Source organism: Ylistrum balloti, unplaced genomic scaffold, assembly GCF_031769215.1.
Source record: "Ylistrum balloti isolate Yb309-2 unplaced genomic scaffold, AGI_CSIRO_Ybal_v1 Utg370830, whole genome shotgun sequence".
In the NCBI taxonomy this organism is placed as follows: domain Eukaryota; kingdom Metazoa; phylum Mollusca; class Bivalvia; order Pectinida; family Pectinidae; genus Ylistrum; species Ylistrum balloti.
The window spans coordinates 227,482-247,823 of record NW_026782479.1 but is presented as its reverse complement, the minus strand read 5'-3'; the positions used below and the strand labels follow the sequence as shown (position 1 = coordinate 247,823).

The following is a 20,342-nucleotide window of genomic DNA, read 5'->3' as shown; positions in this document are numbered from 1 at the left end:
ATCGATTTTTAGTACGGGTGTGGATAGTTTTATCGATTTTGTGTACGGGTGTGGATAGTTTTATTGATTTTGTGTACGGGTGTGGATAGTTTTATCGATTTTGTGTACGGGTGTGGATAGTTTTATCGATTTTGTGTACGGGTGTGGACAGTTTTATAGATTTTTTGTTTGAATTAAGCTTCATTATGTGCCCTCAAAATTACATTATGATTTCTGAACAACGTACAAATACTAAACCAGCTGATAAAATTATCGAACATTAGACATCGGTTGTTATTTAGTGGGGGGTGGAGGGGTATTTTTTCTATTTTTACTGAAGCTGTTAGTTCATATCACAAGTTGTATATATGTGTTCCTTAGATCGGGAGATTATATAAATATCATGTAGGAAATCTATACGTTCACTCTAGCAATATATATTTGAACATAAAAGAAATGTATATAGATTTCAGGACATTTTTGCTTTTAACTCGAGTACACAACATTATTCAAGACAAAACTGTTATGTAATATAACAAATTAAAACAGAGAGGTAGTCGACAAAATATGCTACATGCCTAACTAAAGAATGTATTCATTGAGTGCACCTGGACCACTCTCGTTGTAAACATTAAAAGGTTTGATTACACAAAATGACGTAACACCACAACAATATGCCGTGAGACAGTAAGGTACGCTACGTGTGTACCATTTGTAAATTAAACATAGGACACCTGTAGAAACAGCTGGTGTTCGGTTTCATTGAAGATCATTCGAACAGTAACTACTATTGTTTCAGTGGATAACTATGATCGAGATTTGTATTTTAAGAACTATATAACAGAAACAAACCCTAGTAAACTTGCCGTATTTTTTTTCACAAATTGATGTCTGTTACTGATACCTTTACATGTATACCAATTTGTCTCAGGAGACTAAAATACCACTACCCACGAGATGTAAAAATGGGCATCGGCGATAAATAAAAACAACATGTCAAGGTCCGCATTATTTTCAATAATATTTTATTTTTATTTTTGTTATGAAGAGTTTTTTTCTCCGGCAGAAAAAAGTGAACTGAAAGAGGGTTCCAGTTAGATTTTTTGGAATACTAGTGACTGTCTGGTGTTTGAATCTGATACTTACGTGAGTGTTGAGCTGGTTTGGTTATGTCAGATATTTACCGGTTGTTACATTACTAGTGTAGTATATGACGGTTCTGTACGTTAATTTACACTCCCTTCACATACTACAGGTCAGAAGATCTTACGCCGTTTCTAAGCAACAATAATGACGTTATAATGGTTACGCGCGATAAGTCATTTACAGTAGCTTAAATCATACTTCAACTGGTTAGTGTATATAGACTGGATTTATCGTACAAATTCAAGAGTAAATCATAATATATAATATCCCCTATTTACTGTGTTCTAACTGTAGTTCTCGAGGTTTGCCGTAACCTGCATGCTAAGTTTCAATTAAATCTTATAGTGAATTGCGTTCTCCGGACATTATCAGATATACGAAATTTACGAAGCTTATTGAATTATGGGGCTAGGGCACCTTCCATTCTAGCCGTAGACACTTTTTTCGGTCACATTGTATTATTTTTCCAGCGGCCTCCTAGGTTTCAAAATCTAAACCCTAGCATCCCTGTCGAGTCCTAGAAGGACGAAACAGCTGTATGATGCAGCATCCCTGTCGAGTCCTAGAAGGACGAAACAGCTGTTTGATGAAGCATCACTGACGAGTCCTAGAAGGACGAAACAGCTGTATGATGCAGCATCCCTGTCGAGTCCTAGAAGGACGAAATAGCTGTATGATGCAGCATCCCTGTCGATTCCTAGAAGGACGAAACAGCTGTATGATGCAGCATCCCTGTCGAGTCCTAGAAGGACGAAACGTTTGTCGGATGTAGCTGTATTCATTATTCGGCTTTACTGTACCATCAGTTTTGGCGTATGTTGTATAACCTGTTTTATGTTGACCATTGTCAATCTTAGATTCGTATAAAAAACAAGCATCGGTGAATGGTCTCTATGTTATAGAGAAAACCACCGAGACAAAGTTGACCTTGTCCGTCATCAAATCCATAAATGTTGAAAGGCGGTGCATAGGATGTGATGAGCCATTCACCGTTAAACATTTTGTATTGGACTGTATTGACCATCTGTCTACTCGAGAATGTTTTATATCGTAACGTTACAAGTCTGAAGACCGTTTTTGAAACTGTTGAGATTTACAAAAAAAAAATAGGTTTTCTGAAAGACTATGATGTACCATTTTAATCTTTTGTGATAATATAACAGCATCTGTCTTCTACGTTTTAGTTCGTTTGATGCTATTTCCATTTTGATCGCTGTGTCTTTCACTGGTTGATAGCCCGATTGACTTTTTATGTGTTGACGGACCGTTCAGAAAGTGAAATTAATAATTATCATATCAAAAAGCTCGTGGCTATCACGTGGTGCCGGATATGTTTTTTATGTTGATGTTCATTTTACTTCAATATTCATTCGGTTTCTGTTTTTGTCTTGAACTATTGTTCTCATGTTCTGTTATTCTATTTCGGAATTTTATAAATACTGTCTTTTCTGAGATGACGATCAACTACAATATCATGATAGTACAACAGACAGATAGATAGAAAGGCTTAACTTGGCCTGTATGTCTTCAGAAAAGGTCGTATTCTGAAAGCCACAAGAACATGTATTACCGGGAAAATAGTTATTTACACTGTGTATCGTTATAACGCTGTATCTCGTTCCCAAACGCTAAATAACCTGCACATTTATACGACCTGTGAATAATAATAGGAAGGTATGTGAATATTGGTAGTAAACAGCTTCTCCAAACACGATCACAGAGTGGTACCCACTGCATGCCTCTCCTCAGGTGTCTGTGGTACATAAGTGTTTCAGTAGTGTCTGGAGTAAAAAACAAAGTCATGTTCGTCAGTAGATGGGGAGATTCCTTACCAGACTGAAGTGTTGTATGTTTCGTGTACAGACACAAGGGGGAGCTGGTAGTGTTCTACATGTACACGTTGCAGTACAGGAAAACTCCATGTCTTTGTGATTAGGTTTTAATTATCATCTATGGATGACAGTATGAACGAAATATGTAGCCCGCCTTAGATGTGAACATGTATTCAGTACAATCGATCTAGTAGTCATAAAAGTAAATATTATCTCCTGGAAATTTTGACAACACGACAAATTCTGCACGGAACGAATGCAAAATAATACCGTGCTGAGTTTTAAAAAAATAATTTAATTTTTCCATAAATTTCTTGTTAATAAAAAATGATTTGCTTAAATCCGATATAAAGATGCTAACATGTCTCATAGAAATATAACAATTAATTTTTTTTAACAAAAACATCAACAAAAAACTATAAAAAAAAATACAAGTGAACAAACCGAAACAAAAAGATCCATTTTTATCTGAAATCGACATAAAAACCAGGACACAGGTCGCAAGTATATAATACCTACGAAACCTGCAGATATATCAGTTGTACGGTACTGTCAAGTACCTGCTGCGCATTGTCATCGAAAAGGAACGTCTGTGTTGACATTAACGCACCGAGAGCCATTTCTGGTTCCTTCTTTGACAAGACTAGGCATTTCCGGGATAACGACCATCACGTGCCACGGTCTTAGTACTATACACATAATAGAGAACAATACTCCAAACAAATAAAGATTATGTAATGCATTGTCTCTGCAAGCAAATAGTACATACGTATGTATGACTAGGAACATATATACCTACAGGTTATAACGTAAGTTCTGCAGTTCCGATATTCTTAACGAGTTCATATCTTCACGGTTAGTATTCGAAATGGAATATGACTTGAGGGAGGACAGCTAATTTAACATATATATGTACATGAGTTTTACCTGTTCTAATATATATATTCGATGAAGGAGAAGACGCTTACCATTCCGGAACACCTGTTCTTATTCTTCTTGTACGTTTTCAACAGTACCGGTGTAAATCTTTGCCCTCTTTATCACAGAGACTCGGATTCAGTTCTGTCTGTAAGATCTAACCTATTCTGGTTTACATTTATGTTATATATATATACCAAGTATCAACACGGAGACTGCCGATTGAAAAGATTTGATTGAAGTCGTTTAAATATCTACTACTTTTCTCTTTGAATCACGATAGTACTAAAAGAGCACAATGTGTTAAACTCTCAGGGCCTTGTGCCAAACCTTACTCTTTGTCGATGAATAACGGTTTTCTTTTGGACGGCGTGGTACCTACTCCTGTACTTGACTTCTATGAAAACTGCTAGATGATGTTAAAACATAGCTTCCGGCTAACAATAACTAACGAAATGGTACCCATTCGTCCTAACTGCCAATAAACAAACATCACCTCACTCGTTAGCTTTTAGAACTACACGCAAATTGATGGAGATAACAGTTACACTTTCTGTTGCCCTCCATTTTCATATCTCGAGCCCTTCTATTTCATGAGGTCTTCATTGTTAAAACTACTACAGCTGAGCCGCCATTGAAGCGGAATCGGTTGAACATCCGATTTTTGTTTTCGAAAAAAAAACCCATCCATAATGGTGGCTATTTGTCGATTCTATTTGGCATATCTAAAGCCATATTGGGATGCACGGAGTTACAATTCATGGCCATGTAAGTATTGCTTCATTAACGGTCCTTTGATAAAATTTCGTGTTTAGGTTGTCTATATGCAGTTATAGTGGATATACATGCAGTGTAATCAGATCCTGAATCCTCGTCAACAGTTCTGACAAGTACATATTCAGTTCGTCCATGAAGAATTTGTAACTACATTTCTTAACTTCCGATGATCACTTTTCCACATCCGGTTTCTTATAAAGGCGATGACAGCATGAAAAGCAACTAATAAATCACATCCGTCTGCATTTTCTTATAGGGTGTTAACAGTCAGGACCATGAAGGTGGGGATATTAATACATAAAATATGGTGATATTAATGAGAGAAGATACATTATTTTGCCATTTTCTCCTATTTGAATTAATACTGAACATTTTTAGTTAAAAAAAAAATTTGAGAAGTAGAAAAAAGGACTATGTTTTGATATTAATTATCGTTATAGAAATTATCGATACATATGGATGAATACATATTGATTATATGATGCAGTAGCTTTTAAGCCTGGCTTAGATCCAGGTCGATGTGACAGGTGGAACTAGCTACGGTACATACGTGGTAGATTGCTGACGTAGTCCATTACGCCGTCCGACAAACGGGATAAACTAATCCGATATATTTATCAACAGAGACAGGTCACGTGCACTGTTACACGTCAAATCTGAGGAGTGGAGACGGAAATGTTCAGTAGACCCCCCATACACATACGTTAAGTCTCTTGTTAATATTTTTGAAAAAAAAGAAAGTGTGTGGATACATTGTCTCTATCTAAAAGTAAGAAATTTATTCAGGTAGATGTAGATGACGGGACACAAATATAGAGAAATTTCTGGTTTATGTATCCAGGGGCGTAGCTGGCCCAGCAGAAATGTGTAAGCCCAGGCGAGGGGTCTGGGGCCGCCTAGGCCCTCAGTGGATCCAGGGCAGGGCCCTGGTGGGGGGATTAGGTTGGCGAAGCCCCCCGACGGAAAATGAATTGCATGATTTCAAAGATGTTTTGAATCGTTTTCTGAGACAGTTTTTTTTTTATTTATTTAACAACAAGCTTCAACCCCTGACTAAATAAAAAGGCTTTTTGTTTGGAAAACTTGTCGATCGACGTATGTAATCTAGAAGCCTTCTTCATTTTGAAAATTTGCACTTTACCAACATTATAATCGGAAACGTTGAAATGATAGTAAGAAGAAGAATAGTATGACTTGTATAAAGTTTCGGAAAGCAATGCTCTAGGCCTAGTTATTCAACAATTTTCTATTTCATATTTTTTTATTTATCAAGCAAATAAGATATTTATTTTCAACCTTAGTTTTGTAATTTTGTCCGACATACTCTATACACGGAATTTTTATGTGTAAGCCCGGGATTTTTCTTTCTATGGAAGCTACGCCCCTGATATCATGCTACGCTGTAGTTTTCCCCAAACATCCATGGTAAATGGTAAATCAAAGAGCAGTTTACCAGTCTGATATATAATGTCACGGGCTTTCGCAATGGTAATACAGCCTATCTTATATATCATAAAATGTATAGGATGTCTTGAAGCTATGACGTCATAATAATGAAAATGGCAATCTAAGCACTAAAGCCCAACTTGGTGTTTTGATGTGTTACACGTTTACTGTAAATTGTTGTATCACAGTTATAACAATGCATGCTAGTTACTTGGTTATTTTGTCACTAACTGGTAAACAGACTAAATTTGACCAAACAGATTGACTGTTACTAATGTAAAAAAAACCAAACAGGCCGTATACTCATCATTTTACTACATTGCACATCTACCATAAAACAATCTCACGATCCCTGTCACTAAGACAATGTCATGATGTGGTAGGCAGCCAAAGAAACGTTAGCGATCAAGGGAAACAACTATTATGTATGAAAAATTTGAAATGATTGAGAAAATAACGTTCTAGTGTGGTTTGCCAGTTGTATCACCAAAATTTACCTCCCGCGGAAATAAACACGTTTACAGTAACTTGCTTATATTGCACCGACAGGAGTTATTTCCCTTTAAGACGAGTTGTTCCAGACAGCATTTTCTGAACTACAGAGAAAATAAATTCAAAATATGTGCATAAGAGTCAGTTTGTAATTATACTGTAACACTAATCTAATTAAAACAACTTCCATGTGTTCCTTGTGGATTTGAAAACGATCTCAGCTTCCACATTATGTGTAGCTGTTTAACGGTTTACAGGGAAAGTCTGTGAACCACAAATCGCCAATGTCGTCGTTTGCTAGAAGAACAAATTCAATTTTCTACAGACATTCAAAGTTAAAAGAATGATATTTTAAACGCACAATGGATCTATAGTGTATTTCGATAACAAAATGAAGGATAAATTTAGTATGTTTAAGTATCTATCGCCGAAAAACGAATTCCTCCCCCCCCCCAACACCTCAAGCACAAAACTCTTCAACTTGCAACAAAAATGCCTGTTTGGCATCAGGTACCTAATATACAATATTTTATTATCATGATAATGAGCACGACTGATAAAGAAATATTTACATAACAAAGTTACGCACGAATGCTTTTTATAGACGCACACATGCAGTGATAATTTTGTCTGTAATATATAACAGTGATAATAATGTACATGCCACATGGGTCTGCATTGAGGTGATAGAGTGGGGAGGTCGAGTGGGGGTAGAGGGGTGTCTCTCGGAACGAAAGGTTCTCAATTGGAAGGATAGGGACTAAAACAGGGGCTAGTGAGGGATTTACATGTGTCAGACTAGGAGGGTTGAGTTAAAGCAAGGGATACGTGTCTGGTAAAAGGAAGAGGGAATAGGCTTCGGTGGGATGGGTGTGGGGTGTGGACTATAGAATAGGTTCTCTATTTGCATTGGAAGGAGTTTTGAAGGGGATGGGGATTGGGGCTGGAGTTAGGGGGAGGGGGGTTTACAGGGAGTTCATGACCTAGCGATGGAAAACAGGGGCTAGTGAGGGATTTACATGTGTCAGACTAGGAGGGTTGAGTTAAAGCAAGGACGTATATAAAAGATACGTATTAAACGTCCCTGGTAAAAGGAAGAGGGAATAGGCCACCATTCGGTGGGATGGGTGTGGACTATAGAATAAATGAAAATTAGAGTCGATTATATACATGTATCTATTTGCATTTATTGAGCGGGACGAGGATTTGGAACTCTGGGAGTTTTGAAGGGGATGGGGATTGGGGCTGGAGTTAGGGGGAGGGGGGTTTACAGTGGAGTTCATGGGGTCCTAGCGATGGAGGGGTCAAGGAAATATGATACGATTAGTTGGTGATGGGTAACCCTGGAGCGTGGGATTAATGTCGGATCGGCGTACACAATTCGCTAATTGATGTGGACAGTAAAGAGGAAATGTGGGGTTCCAAAAGGGGATTTACGAAAAAGTAAACACTTTTGAAATACTGAAAAATCTTTGAAAAAAAAATTAAAAAGTGGGGGATATCGCTCTTTAACCTGCGAGAAAAGTGAAAGAAGCAATAACAACAATTTAGGCACTGATATATAAAAAAAATCCGTGTTAAATTTATTCTTCTATCGACAGTAGTAAGCCCAGTTGCAATCATACACATGGCACAGAGTGAAAATATCAGACGTTGCGTTTCAGGAATCTTCGTAGAAATTTGATGTCATGTCATTGATGTTAAAAGAAGAAAGAGTTTAAATATGAAAAGAAATATATGTATATTATATGAGAATGGGTAAAAGCCATGAGAAGCCATTACATTGGGAGGAGCGGGGATCGATGTATGATATATCAGAGACGTATATAACACATATACGTCTCTGGATATATGTGTCCCTGGAGAAGGAAAGCTATTCAGGGATATAACTATAATGAATGAATGTCATTAATTCAGACGGACTTCCCGAAATTTTTGTATCTATTTTTTTCAATTATAGCAATAGAACTAATTATTAAGTTAAATATTTTCCCAAGGTAACGCTTTCAAGTGTAGAAAGTAATCGTAATTGCATGAGTCATCCAAGTGACTTCAAGTAATTACTAATTTAATGTAAACAGCAATGAGACATTTAACCAGCTCCCATGTCGAAGGGAAATTGATATTCTTTCTCACACAAGTAAGATATTCGTGCGCATGATACATCCCCCGTGGTGAGCCTCCTGCAAGCGGGTGATGCTGGAAAGCCAAACCACGTGGTCGGGGAATATGTCGTCTGTTCACTTCGGAGAGAAAACATGGATATCGAAGGTTTAGTGTGTGATTCGTGAGGACTTATTCATCGTGAAGTTTCGGTACAGTATTTTGTAACATCGGTTCATATTTTTTTTTCGCAGAGGATACATTTAAAAATAATTTGCTCATGTCGTGGTCGTATCCATATTTGTCTACCTGCCATCCCGTGGGGTGTGATTTACATGCGGTACACAGACCTGCTATTTATATGCTTGGCTAGATTATAATAATAATTTTTATGGTAACTATTAAATAATTTAGATCAATCACATAGACATATATTGGAGCTTTTACAGAACTGTTTGGTTATTTTAGCTGAAATTTTAGTTGAAAATCACTCAAATACAAAATACTTCAAATTTTACTGGTAAATTTGATGTAGAATTGATAATTTAAGGGGTATAGCACTTTGTAATGTCTAAATTTCTCGTTTTTGTCTGTTTATATTTTCTGGGGGTAGTGGGTAGGAGGAGGGATTTGGGTCCACTAGGAGCTCTACCTACCCACTAATCAGAAGGGTTCAGACTAATCTTTCTGCAATTTATTTTCATCTTGGCCGCAATCAAGGTAAAAAGAAAGTCAATGACTACCCACCTAATCCATTGTCAAGTTCTCAGAATACTTATTCTCAAAATTTAAAGAATTCTTAATTTCCCCGTCAAAATTTTACGAAATTCAGAACATGTTGTCGATTAAAAATTCGGTATGTTTTTAAAAAACCCAGCAATATAATGTGCTGTGAAGAAATTACATTTGAATATCCATATAATGAAAATCTTGGAAAGGTTACAAAACTGTACCTGTTTTGATTTTATATTGAGTTCCTATTACGAAGAATTTCAGTGATCGGTACGTTAACAAGGGAGATAATCAATTTTGACAAAAAGTATGGGACACCATTGATTATGAAAAGTTTGGCTTGATTTTTATTAATGAATACATAATGACTATTATCCTTTGAAAAACAATTTGAACACTTGTTTCTTTTCGATACAGTAAAATAAGTCTTATTCATCATTCATGACTTAACTTTTAGATAGTTAACTCAAGTTTATAGACTCCACTACATAAATTGTCAATGGCTCAATCTTTAAAAAAGAAATTCCCTTAATTTGTTTTCCCTCTCAAGTCAGGGTTAGAACTTGAAGTAGCTATGGCAAAGAAAATTCATTGGACATTTTTCGATAACTTGGTTGATACACAATATACATTTAGCCTTAACTAAAAATTCTATTTTTCAAACATTTTTCAAACAATCTTGATTGAAAATAAAAATGCATTTGATATTTCAAATAAATTAAAAGAAAAATTATACTAGCACTTGTACAGGCTATTGTCAAATTTGGGCACAGAATATATACAAGGATTATATATTAGTAAATATTCCATGCTATATGCCAGGGCTCTCACACCCCATTTTGGGACTGGCCCGGGGCCCTTAAAACAGGGAAAAGTAGCAGCGTTTTCCTTAGAATTGGGAAATCTTGGGGTCTAAATTGGGAAAAAAAGATACTATTTTGCATTGGGAATGGGATATTCGGCCCCAAATCTGGCAGATCAAGAGCCCTATATGCCTCTTCAATACTTTCTGTATCACTACCTCTAAGTATATAGTTATCTATGATGACTCCAGGCACACTATTAAGGTGTGGAATAGGAGCGTTGAGCTGTGTTTTATGAGGTGACATAGTATGTGTGATATAGTTGTGTTATTGGTACCTGACGGTATGGCCTTGACCTGTGTCTAGAGTGACTGGTGCCAAGTGTTAAGGCAACAATGTGTAAAGCTGAAGGAGGAGGAGAAATGAGGAACATATGTCCCTTCCATGTGTGTTAGTGTACCACTGCATGTGTGTATACAACCCAAGAGATAGAAGATAAATCTGACACATTTCTGTCATGTGGATATTGTGTTGGATTGTGATTATCTTCCCTTGTTGCTCTAAAGCCATTTTTACATATCTCTGGAATCAGCTTCATTATCAGTACTACACTCAGCTCTATTATAAACCTATCAACATCATAAATTGTAGATGTTTCAAGATGTCTCATCAATTGCCCGCCCACCCCTCTTCAATTTGTATGAGAGTTTATCCATGGCCGAGTTTTTGCCCTGTAATTATTCATTAATAAGCCCATGTCTGGAAATAAGCAAACCCATTTTCATCATTGTGTATTTGAATTGTAACCAAATAAGCCCACTTACTTACTTTGGGGTCAGAGACAATGCGTTGACCTTTGGCTTCTTTCAGGATAAACATGGTACCCTATTAGGTGTTCACTTTATGATACTTACCATCATATCATGAAGATCTCCACCCCCAATTTGACAAAAGATTGACGGGAATCGGTAGTAGTAATAAAATATGCATTATTGGTCACTTGTTAACACCTAACTGTTTGTTTCTTTTATTGACAACATAAATTATCAACTCAGTCAGTTTACAACAGAAATTTAATGGTTTAAATCAGTATAATTGTATTTTTTGCTATTATCTACTGATTTTAGGCTGCTGGTTATAACTTATCCCTTAACAATTTCAAATCACTTTTTATCATTCCTGAATTTTACTGACTATTATAAAAAGTTTAATTATATGAAATTTTAATCTATTGGTATAATTAACCTGAAGAAATGTTCTAAAATATTTGTCTTTGCAAGTTTTACATTAATTTGGTTTCTTTTCTGAAATCAATTTGGTTTCTTTTCTGAAATCAATTAATTTTCTGTTCCTCTTTATTATTGTTCTATCACTGTTTACAATTATAAGCGTTTTTCATTCAATAAGTCCTCCACCTGATTTGATTTGTGTAAGATTTACCAGTGTCTTGGCCCCCTAGACTTATTACAGGAGAGATGTGGTCATTTGTTTAGGTTCTTCTGTTTGTAAATTTCTCTGCATTATTGATCCTCAGTTTTTAAAGATAAAAAAAAATACTTCATCTTCACTTCCATTCAGTGCAATGAGAATTAATTTTCAAAGAGTTGGGGAAAATGTTTTTATGAAATATGATTTAGATTTATTTATGAATTACATGCAAAAAGAAATTTCAGGGATTTTCACTGATTTGGGAAGAAAATTGGTGAATTTTCAGGAGTAAATTCCAAATATTGAATATCATATGTAAATATGAAATAATTCTAATTGGGAATGGGGCCCATTAATGGCCCCAAAATACCTTCTACATGTGATTTCATACTCATTATCTGGGTATGTTATATATTTACATGTATCTATGTCTGAGGCAGTCATGTTTTTGGCTTCTGTGTGTATATGTTTGGGAAGAAAAACATTCTAACATCCTGGGTCAGCAGTGTAATAACAGACTTTGAGATGTGTTAAGTATGTTGATTTTGTTTACATCTGAAAGTACACAAATGTACTTTAAAGCTGAGAAAGCATCCAGTTTATATACATCATATATTTACATAAATGATGGATTATGCAAAGAGATTTCAGGGCTTTTCACTGGTTTAAGATGGATGTTGTTGCATCTTTTGGGAAGAAAATTAGTGAATGTGATAAGAAAGTATATTGTACACATGGAATTGGATTATTTTTCACTCCTGTTACCAATGCATGTCTGTCAGTCCCAAACTGCTTATTATGTAGTCACAGTAACTATTCTTTGAGGCACTACAGCTGCAGTGACCTTGTATGACCTTGAATGCCCTTGACATGCTTGACCAGCTGGCCATATGAAAGTATCATAATGACCCTGTGGGTCCTTCAGGGGTTATATGACATGCTGGCACATATGCCAGCCCAGTTGGGAGGCTCTATGATCTAGTACTGTGAGGGAGGATATCAAGGAGGGGGTAAAGCCAACACAGTATGGTGGTGGGGTAGTAAGAGGCTCTACAACAGCAGAAGATATATTAATTTATAGTCACCTACAGGTACACAGCAGTAGCATATGTAGATAACTGACTAGTGTTCCAGATGGTGCTGTTGTATGTATACATATGTGTATGAGTACACCACCATAGGGATGATCATGATTTGAAAACATTATAGGGTCCAAGTAAGGGGAGATAATAGCTAATCCAGGATGAAAAGAGTTCTAAAATAAAAAAGAGCTAAACCCTTTTACATTTCTTTTCATTTGTATTCATTCATCATAATGCTTGAACTTTTTTTTAAGGCAGTTAATCAGCTCTTTGCTTGGTTGATGGTTTCAGAATATTAATGAAATATTACTACTTTCTTTTGAAGTGAGAAATAACTACATTACAGCTTAATTATCCTAGATGGACATACTGTAATCATATATACACTTCGGAGCAATCAAATTTCAGTGTGTTTGTTATCAGTATCTTGACAAATCAGTGCAATCATGAATTATGCATCCTCATCAATTGCTTTTTAATCAGTTAATAGAAACTGCATTTTCTGCAATCATATTTTAGCACAGAATTGTATCATGTGTGAAAAGTGCTAAAATATGTAAGTTAACAGGAATCTTTTAATTCATATTGAGCTAAAACTTGCAACTTTGATCCTTTCTGTTGGAGCAGTTGTAAACGTTATTTCCATTCATCATTTGTTAAATCTTCTTTTTCTTACTTTCTAAATCTGTGAATAATTACATTTCAGAATTATTTTGTAATTCAATTGATTTTAAATAGATATACAATGTATTCAAGAAGTTCCTCATCAAAATACATAAATAATGTATCTACATCTATCATTAGACGGTTGGTATTTCTGGCCCAAATTTCTTGCAGGAATGTGATCAAGCTGACTTATACATGTTCACATATAAAATACAAATAATTTATATATAAATATGAGCAGCTTTGATTTATTTAGTTTATTCGTAATTATTAGTTCGTGCTGGAGTACCCATTGCAAGACCAGAACTTTCGTCGCTGACCCCAAGTTCAGCCCATCTTCGCTGGAACCGTGTTTACCTACCTCCCTATGACCAACCTGATCGTCCAATCAGCTACCAGGTAGAGGTCCAAGACCTGCCCCACAGACGGTGGCGCCCCCTGGCCCGGGGTATCAGGATGGAGGAATATGAGGTCAAGGACATGTCCCCTGATAAGGACTACATGTTTAGAATCCGGGCAGAAACTCCAGATGGTGACCTCAGTGAACCCACACCACCTATTCCATACTACAGAACTCATGGTAATTTTTTTCTTATATATGTAGTAATTTCTTAGAGATTTTGCAGTTATTATGCCGATCTACAGCTGACTAATACAATATATATGTGATCCCACTAGTTTCTAAGGCATCCTTATTTTGTTTCCTGTTTACTGTATATCTTATAGTAAGCCGGAGGAGGGGGGGGGGGGCTGAGATATAAAAACTCGAAGAAGGGGTTGGCATATTGCAGGACAAGGAAATAGCATCAATTAGCACAATTACTCAATAACATATAGATGTAGGTCTTGTTGCCAGATAAATAGTGGATAATCACTGACAAAATATTTTTTCGCAGACAGTGCCAATAAATTGTTTGTGTAATGTACCTCCAGTGGTTTTATTATTTAATTTACATTTTCACTCTGCAGTTGTTGTTCCTACACTGAGGATACATATAAACAGAAATATGTCAGGAAAAGTTAATTTTCACTTAGAGATTATTTAATACACTTGTTTTAGCCTGCCGAGAGTTAATGCCAATAGTCTCATGAAATTCTGACAGATCACTGTAATGCCAATAGTCTCATGAAATTCTGACAGATCACTGTAATGCCAATAGTCTCATGAAATTCTGACAGATCACTGTAATGCCAATAGTCTCATGAAATTCTGACAGATCACTGTAATGCCAATAGTCTCATGAAATTCTGACAGATCACTGTAATGCCAATAGTCTCATGAAATTCTGACAGATCACTGTAATGCCAATAGTCTCATGAAATTCTGACAGATCACTGTAATGCCAATAGTCTCATGAAATTCTGACAGATCACTGTAATGCCAATAGTCTCATGAAATTCTGACAGATCACTGTAATTCTGATTCACTCACCTTAAACAATGCTATATATATATAACTATGTTTGAGAATCACTTATTAGAAGCAACAATTACTGATAACGTAAATATTTTTGTAGTAATTGTATTTTAGTGCTTTTTAGTACTGTGATAAATTATGATTATCCTTATTACAGATTCTGTACACTGCTTATATATATATATCAATTAACGTAGATTCATTATTGCCTTAATTTGCCAAAGAGTGATAATGTGATAAAAATTATTGCACCAAGTTAGATAGAGCATATTTACAGTATATTTAAAGTATATCTCACCATTAAAAGACACTGAAATAAGATTGCTGTTAAGATCTTTATGAATATGTCTGTCTAGATCCTTCTCTGTTGTTCTTACTCTTACGAATGTTTAATGTGTGATTGTAGAACATAAGGAGCATGAACCACGCCGACAAGCTGACCTTACAGTTCTTAAGGAGGAGTTCTCCGTACCGAACAGATCTTACGTTGAACACCTTACCACGTACAGTAAGTCATCTGTATTACATTCAACATACAGTCCTAAGATGATGCAGATTTCATACCTTGTACCTTAACACATAGCAGGGTTTTCCATAAGAGCCGGTTGCCGGCCAATTTGACAGGTTACTTTGATCATTTGGCCGCCTACACCAATCCAGTTCCGTAATAATGTTCCGTACACGACTACATGTACACGGTAGGCCAGCCTCCTTCTTTCACTACACAGCCTACTACTAACAAAATTATGGAAAACCCTGACATAGGGAAGTTGTACGTTAAATACATTTCATCACAGGATGTCATGGAATCGCTGCTGTAGTATTGTTTTGTGTTGAAATTCGGAAAGAAGTTTATATGTGGATATGCTGTGAGAATTTCAGCAAAGAAGAAAAAAAAATTTATGCTATGATTTTTTTTCAGTCAAGTGAGACAAAGTCTCATGGTGAGATATTGTGATCTCTTTTTGTCTTAATTTGTCATATGTTGTAAACTTTTAGCTTTTCCCACTTCTGGAAATCCCTGAACCAGTTTCATTGACATTTTACAGTCACCTTCAATGACAAAATATGAAGGGTCATAAGGGGGTCAAATTGACTGAAATTTCAACATCTTCTTCTTGACACCCAGATATGGTAGAAACAGATGCTCTTCATGGATGGAAGGGTCATAAGGATCTCCACCAAAGTAAAAAAGTATTTCATGACCCCCCGTCACTTTTACCATATTTTGTATAGGATATGTTTTTGAAAAAATTGGTTTTGATTTAAATATTGTTAGAATCGTTAACAACTGGGATCAAATTTTATATTTACAGCTGTAGTTTACATTTGCATTATGTTTATAAGAATATCTCTTTTACATGTTACAAGAACAATTACGACAGCATTGTAACTCGCATGACTATTAAGGCCCTTTGGGTCTCTTGTTTTATATGGCCTTGTCAGTTTATACTGGTGCATATGCATACAAATGCCTGTCTCATCCCAAATTTTCTAATAAATCTGTTTAGATTTAATTGAGTAAATATATTAATCATATTAAAGATCCCACCAAAATTATACTCGTCAAATATGAAATTGTCAGAATATTTTATGTAGATAGAAATAATACTCTAAATATTCAAGTCTTGATAAAAAAAACTGATGTAGAATATTATTGTAGTACATGTACAATACAGTTAAAAAGACCATTACATGTCTCTAATTATGTGATACTTTTAGTTCCACCTAGACTACCCATTGACAAACCAGAGCTTCGAGAGATAAGTCAAGACACTGTATCATTGTCATGGAAACCAGCTAAAGTTCCAGAGAAGATAAGGAGCTCTTCTAACTTGACATATGTCATAGAATGTCGCACTCCACCAAACTATGAATGGCGGGAATTGAAGTCAGGGCTCACCTCAACATCATTCACTCTCAACAACCTTCACCCACGTATGGATTATATGTTCAGAGTCCGAGCTCATAACCAGTATGGTTTCAGTGAGGCCAGTCTCCCAATCTCACTTTTCAGGCCGATTGGTAAGAGGTTTTTCACTCCAGCCATTAAATTTGCTTACAATTTGACTATTTTCTTTTTAAAATTTTGATCATGTTGTCAGCTTGTTTGAAATTGAATGTTTTTATAGATGCCTTTATAATCATTATAATAGTAAGAATATATCTATGTCAGTTTTATTGCCAGAAGGACTTTTTATTGTAAGTTTTAACCCGGAAAAAGTGCCTAAGAAATTTCTATCTTTCCTTTTCTTGGATATTAGAAGTGATTAAACAAATGATAGAATCAATCATTTCTTCAAAAATGTCTCATAAATTTTGTTTACAACTTTTTGTTTTTGACTTACAGAACTTGATGATGATGATGTGGAATATGATGACTATGATGATGAATATAGAAATACATACAATGACACAGGTAAATTGATAAAAATTTTCTGGAAAAATAATTCTTGTAACCAAATATGGCATGCTTTATTTAATGAAGAATACACTCTTGTAATATGCTTTGATTTTATTACAGGTTCCTGTATTAAGTTCATTTAAGCACATGTTCACGTTTTTTTGCAATGCAACAATGTAACAGGCAGTTGTTATAGGCAGTTTATTATGATTATGGGATCTTTAGATCTTATTGGAACTATAGAAAAGTTAATTTGTTTTGGCGACAGGTTGACAATGAAAAAAGAAGCATTCTAAAAGTGAAAAAAACTTAACTTTCCAAACAATGTATAATATATGCTGACAGGATCTTTTCAGAAGTAATAAGTTCATTCATTTTAATCAAGATTGTAAAATTGTGATTTCTGTTTTTAGTCCCTCATTCTAGATTGCAGAGGCGAACAGGTACTTGTCTGTGTAAAATGCTTCTACTAATTAAATCACACAGTCAGTATGATATACAATGTAATAGCTGCTGCCGTCATCAAATAGTTGCTTTGTACTGCTCTCATATTTACGTACATGTGTGAAGGAAAATTGTTGGTCACTTTTAAGAAGCCTGTCAATGGCTTTTGTGTGTGCTGCGCTTAATCTGTGCCAATCACGATTCAGTAAAATTTATTTGGGGTCATATCCACTGCTGGTAAATACAACAGAGTCCTGCGATATTCTCAATTATAAATTAATGTATTGTCTATATAAAAGTATGAATTTCAAGCATTTTCTTACTTACTACATAGCGATTAATATCAGATGTAGTCATTTCTATTCTGTGTGTTTCAAGCACGCATTTTACATAAATGTTGAACCTACCATGAGACTATGGAACAAGTCATAGATTTAAAGTTTAAATTATGGAGGATATGTTGGTTTAGTTTTCTAATGCTTCTCGCATAAAAAGTTGAATTTGATAATTATAATGAAAAAAAATAAGCACATAATTTTTTTCATTTTGAACTTATTTCTCAAAATATAACACAAATGTTAGTCATTTTTAAAATTTTTTGTTCTTTGAATATTATATTGTACATAGATAGTGTATTTTCAGTGTAATGAAGATATACTTACACTTAAAACCTTGTTGAAAATATGATAAGATGTCTGGCAGTTTTTAATTTTGAATGAGCTGCACAAATAAAGCACTTGTGATATTTTGAATATATATGTGGTCAGGCTTTTGTAAAGCTTTCTGTGGGTGTCTATTATTTTGTCATTCAGTTTGAAGTTCTTAATGTAATAACCACATTTAAATTAGTTTTGCCATGGATAATATTGTCAATTAAGTCTTGAGTTGTACATAATTGTGATCATCAACTTCTACACAAGCAGATTTGATTTAAAGAAATTTCATCGATGTTAAAATAAAGCATATAAAGCTCCATTTCAAAATGATAGGAAGTCTGTGAAAGTTTCAGAAAATGTTAATTTCATCCAGGTACTCAAAAAAAATTCTCAAAGTAAAAATCATATACAGTACAAATGTTTCTAAGTCAAGAAATTATATTGTATAGCTATATATAGAAAGAAATCATTCATATTAGGATATATTGATTTACTGTATCTATATTTAAAATAACCTGAAAAATTGTTGCCTATTATGATTTGTTTTGATTTCTGTCTGTAGATAGAATGTCTGCACGCAGGTACTTGTGATTCAGTGATTAAAACAATAAGATAAAGCTCTAAAAGGTATATTTTGAAAAGAAATCTTATTTCTGATGTTTAGATATAAATCTCAGAGTTTTAATCATCAAATAACAAGTACCTGTCGATTGTCTACAAATTAATGTCTCCCTTTCTCCCTTCCACTTACTGATAAACTTTCCTTTAAAAATCTGCCTGTACCTCAACCTGCCCCCCACCACCTCCTTTTCTTTGGTGTCAAACACTCCCCGCACCTCCACCCCCCCTCACAAAAAAGAAGTGTAACACAGTTACATTTTCAGCCTATTGTCACAGCCTTTTTACATCATTATAACTTTGTCTTCCTTTGCACATTGTTCCACTGCCCTGTCCTTTGTTCTCTTGTCCTTCACCTACAACACAAATGTATTTGTGGCAATGCTTGTAGATTTTAGTCTATATGTTTTATGTATACTATTTCAGACGAAGCTCCAATGAAAATCGAAGAAGGTACAAATTTCATACTTTTGTGTGAACTTGAAACCCTTGTGTGTGTTTAGCCATTGTATAATTAATCATCAAATATCTTATTTTTGATATTTAATATTTCCAGTTTTGATTTTGTCATTTTATCTCTGATTCTGCTTGTGATATTGTTGTCTAATTTGTTGTTATATAAAACAATGGCTCCAATACACTCATGTAATTTACGTTTGTTCATTCAGTAACGACATCCAGTATTAACAACTGCATTATTGGAAAATACAAACAACATTTCCATGACAGAGCAAGTCTACATAGATATCCATTATCAAAAGTTATTTGATATCTGTGAAACATATAAAAAATTAGGTTAAAATTAATGAAAAAAAATAATGTTTAAATGACTTCAAAATTTAAAGACGAGATCTGTTTATAGAAACAGTAATATTGTCATACACATTATATAGCAAACTATCATAAACTTCCATTTCCTAGAAAAATATTGATGTCTAAATTTTTTGGAAAATAAGCAAAATGAATGAAAAGGTATTAATTTTTAATTTACTTTCAAAATATTTAATTAATTTAATTAAAAATATTTCTGTTTCAATCACAAAGCAAACCATATATATTCATATAGATATATTCATTTTCAAGAAGTATTTGATATATTAGATTTTTTCATTCTCCAAAAAAAAATTCTGATGTGTGATATTTTAGGACAAGAAAAATACTGAAATAAAAACAGTTTATTGGGTTTTTTTCAAAGCAAGTCTGAAAATAAGCAAATAAGAAATGAAAAATTATTGTAAACAGTGTTAAAAATTAACAGCTATCTTGTCATGTTTTAATTATTTAGAGTATAATAATTAATTTTCATTAAATATATTACAGTTGATGCATTTGTGTCGTTTACAGCTTTATTTTTTATCTTAAATGAGACATTTTTTATGATTTTAATAATATTTTTACA

The 20,342-nt window shown here is 34.6% G+C and overlaps 1 protein-coding gene across 1 annotated transcript in view; it reads left to right on the top strand.

Moving 5' to 3' along the window:
* Positions 1-8,803: 8,803 nt before the first annotated feature.
* Positions 8,804-20,342, top strand: part of LOC132558846 (obscurin-like) — a 36,637-nt gene continuing 25,098 nt past the window's right edge. The window contains exons 1-6 of the mRNA XM_060223460.1: positions 8,804-8,905; positions 13,679-13,984; positions 15,228-15,329; positions 16,544-16,846; positions 17,172-17,240; positions 19,370-19,396. Coding sequence (XP_060079443.1) covers positions 13,861-13,984; positions 15,228-15,329; positions 16,544-16,846; positions 17,172-17,240; positions 19,370-19,396 — 625 coding nt within the window. The 5' untranslated portion in view covers positions 8,804-8,905; positions 13,679-13,860. The remainder of the gene's footprint in view (positions 8,906-13,678; positions 13,985-15,227; positions 15,330-16,543; positions 16,847-17,171; positions 17,241-19,369; positions 19,397-20,342) is intronic.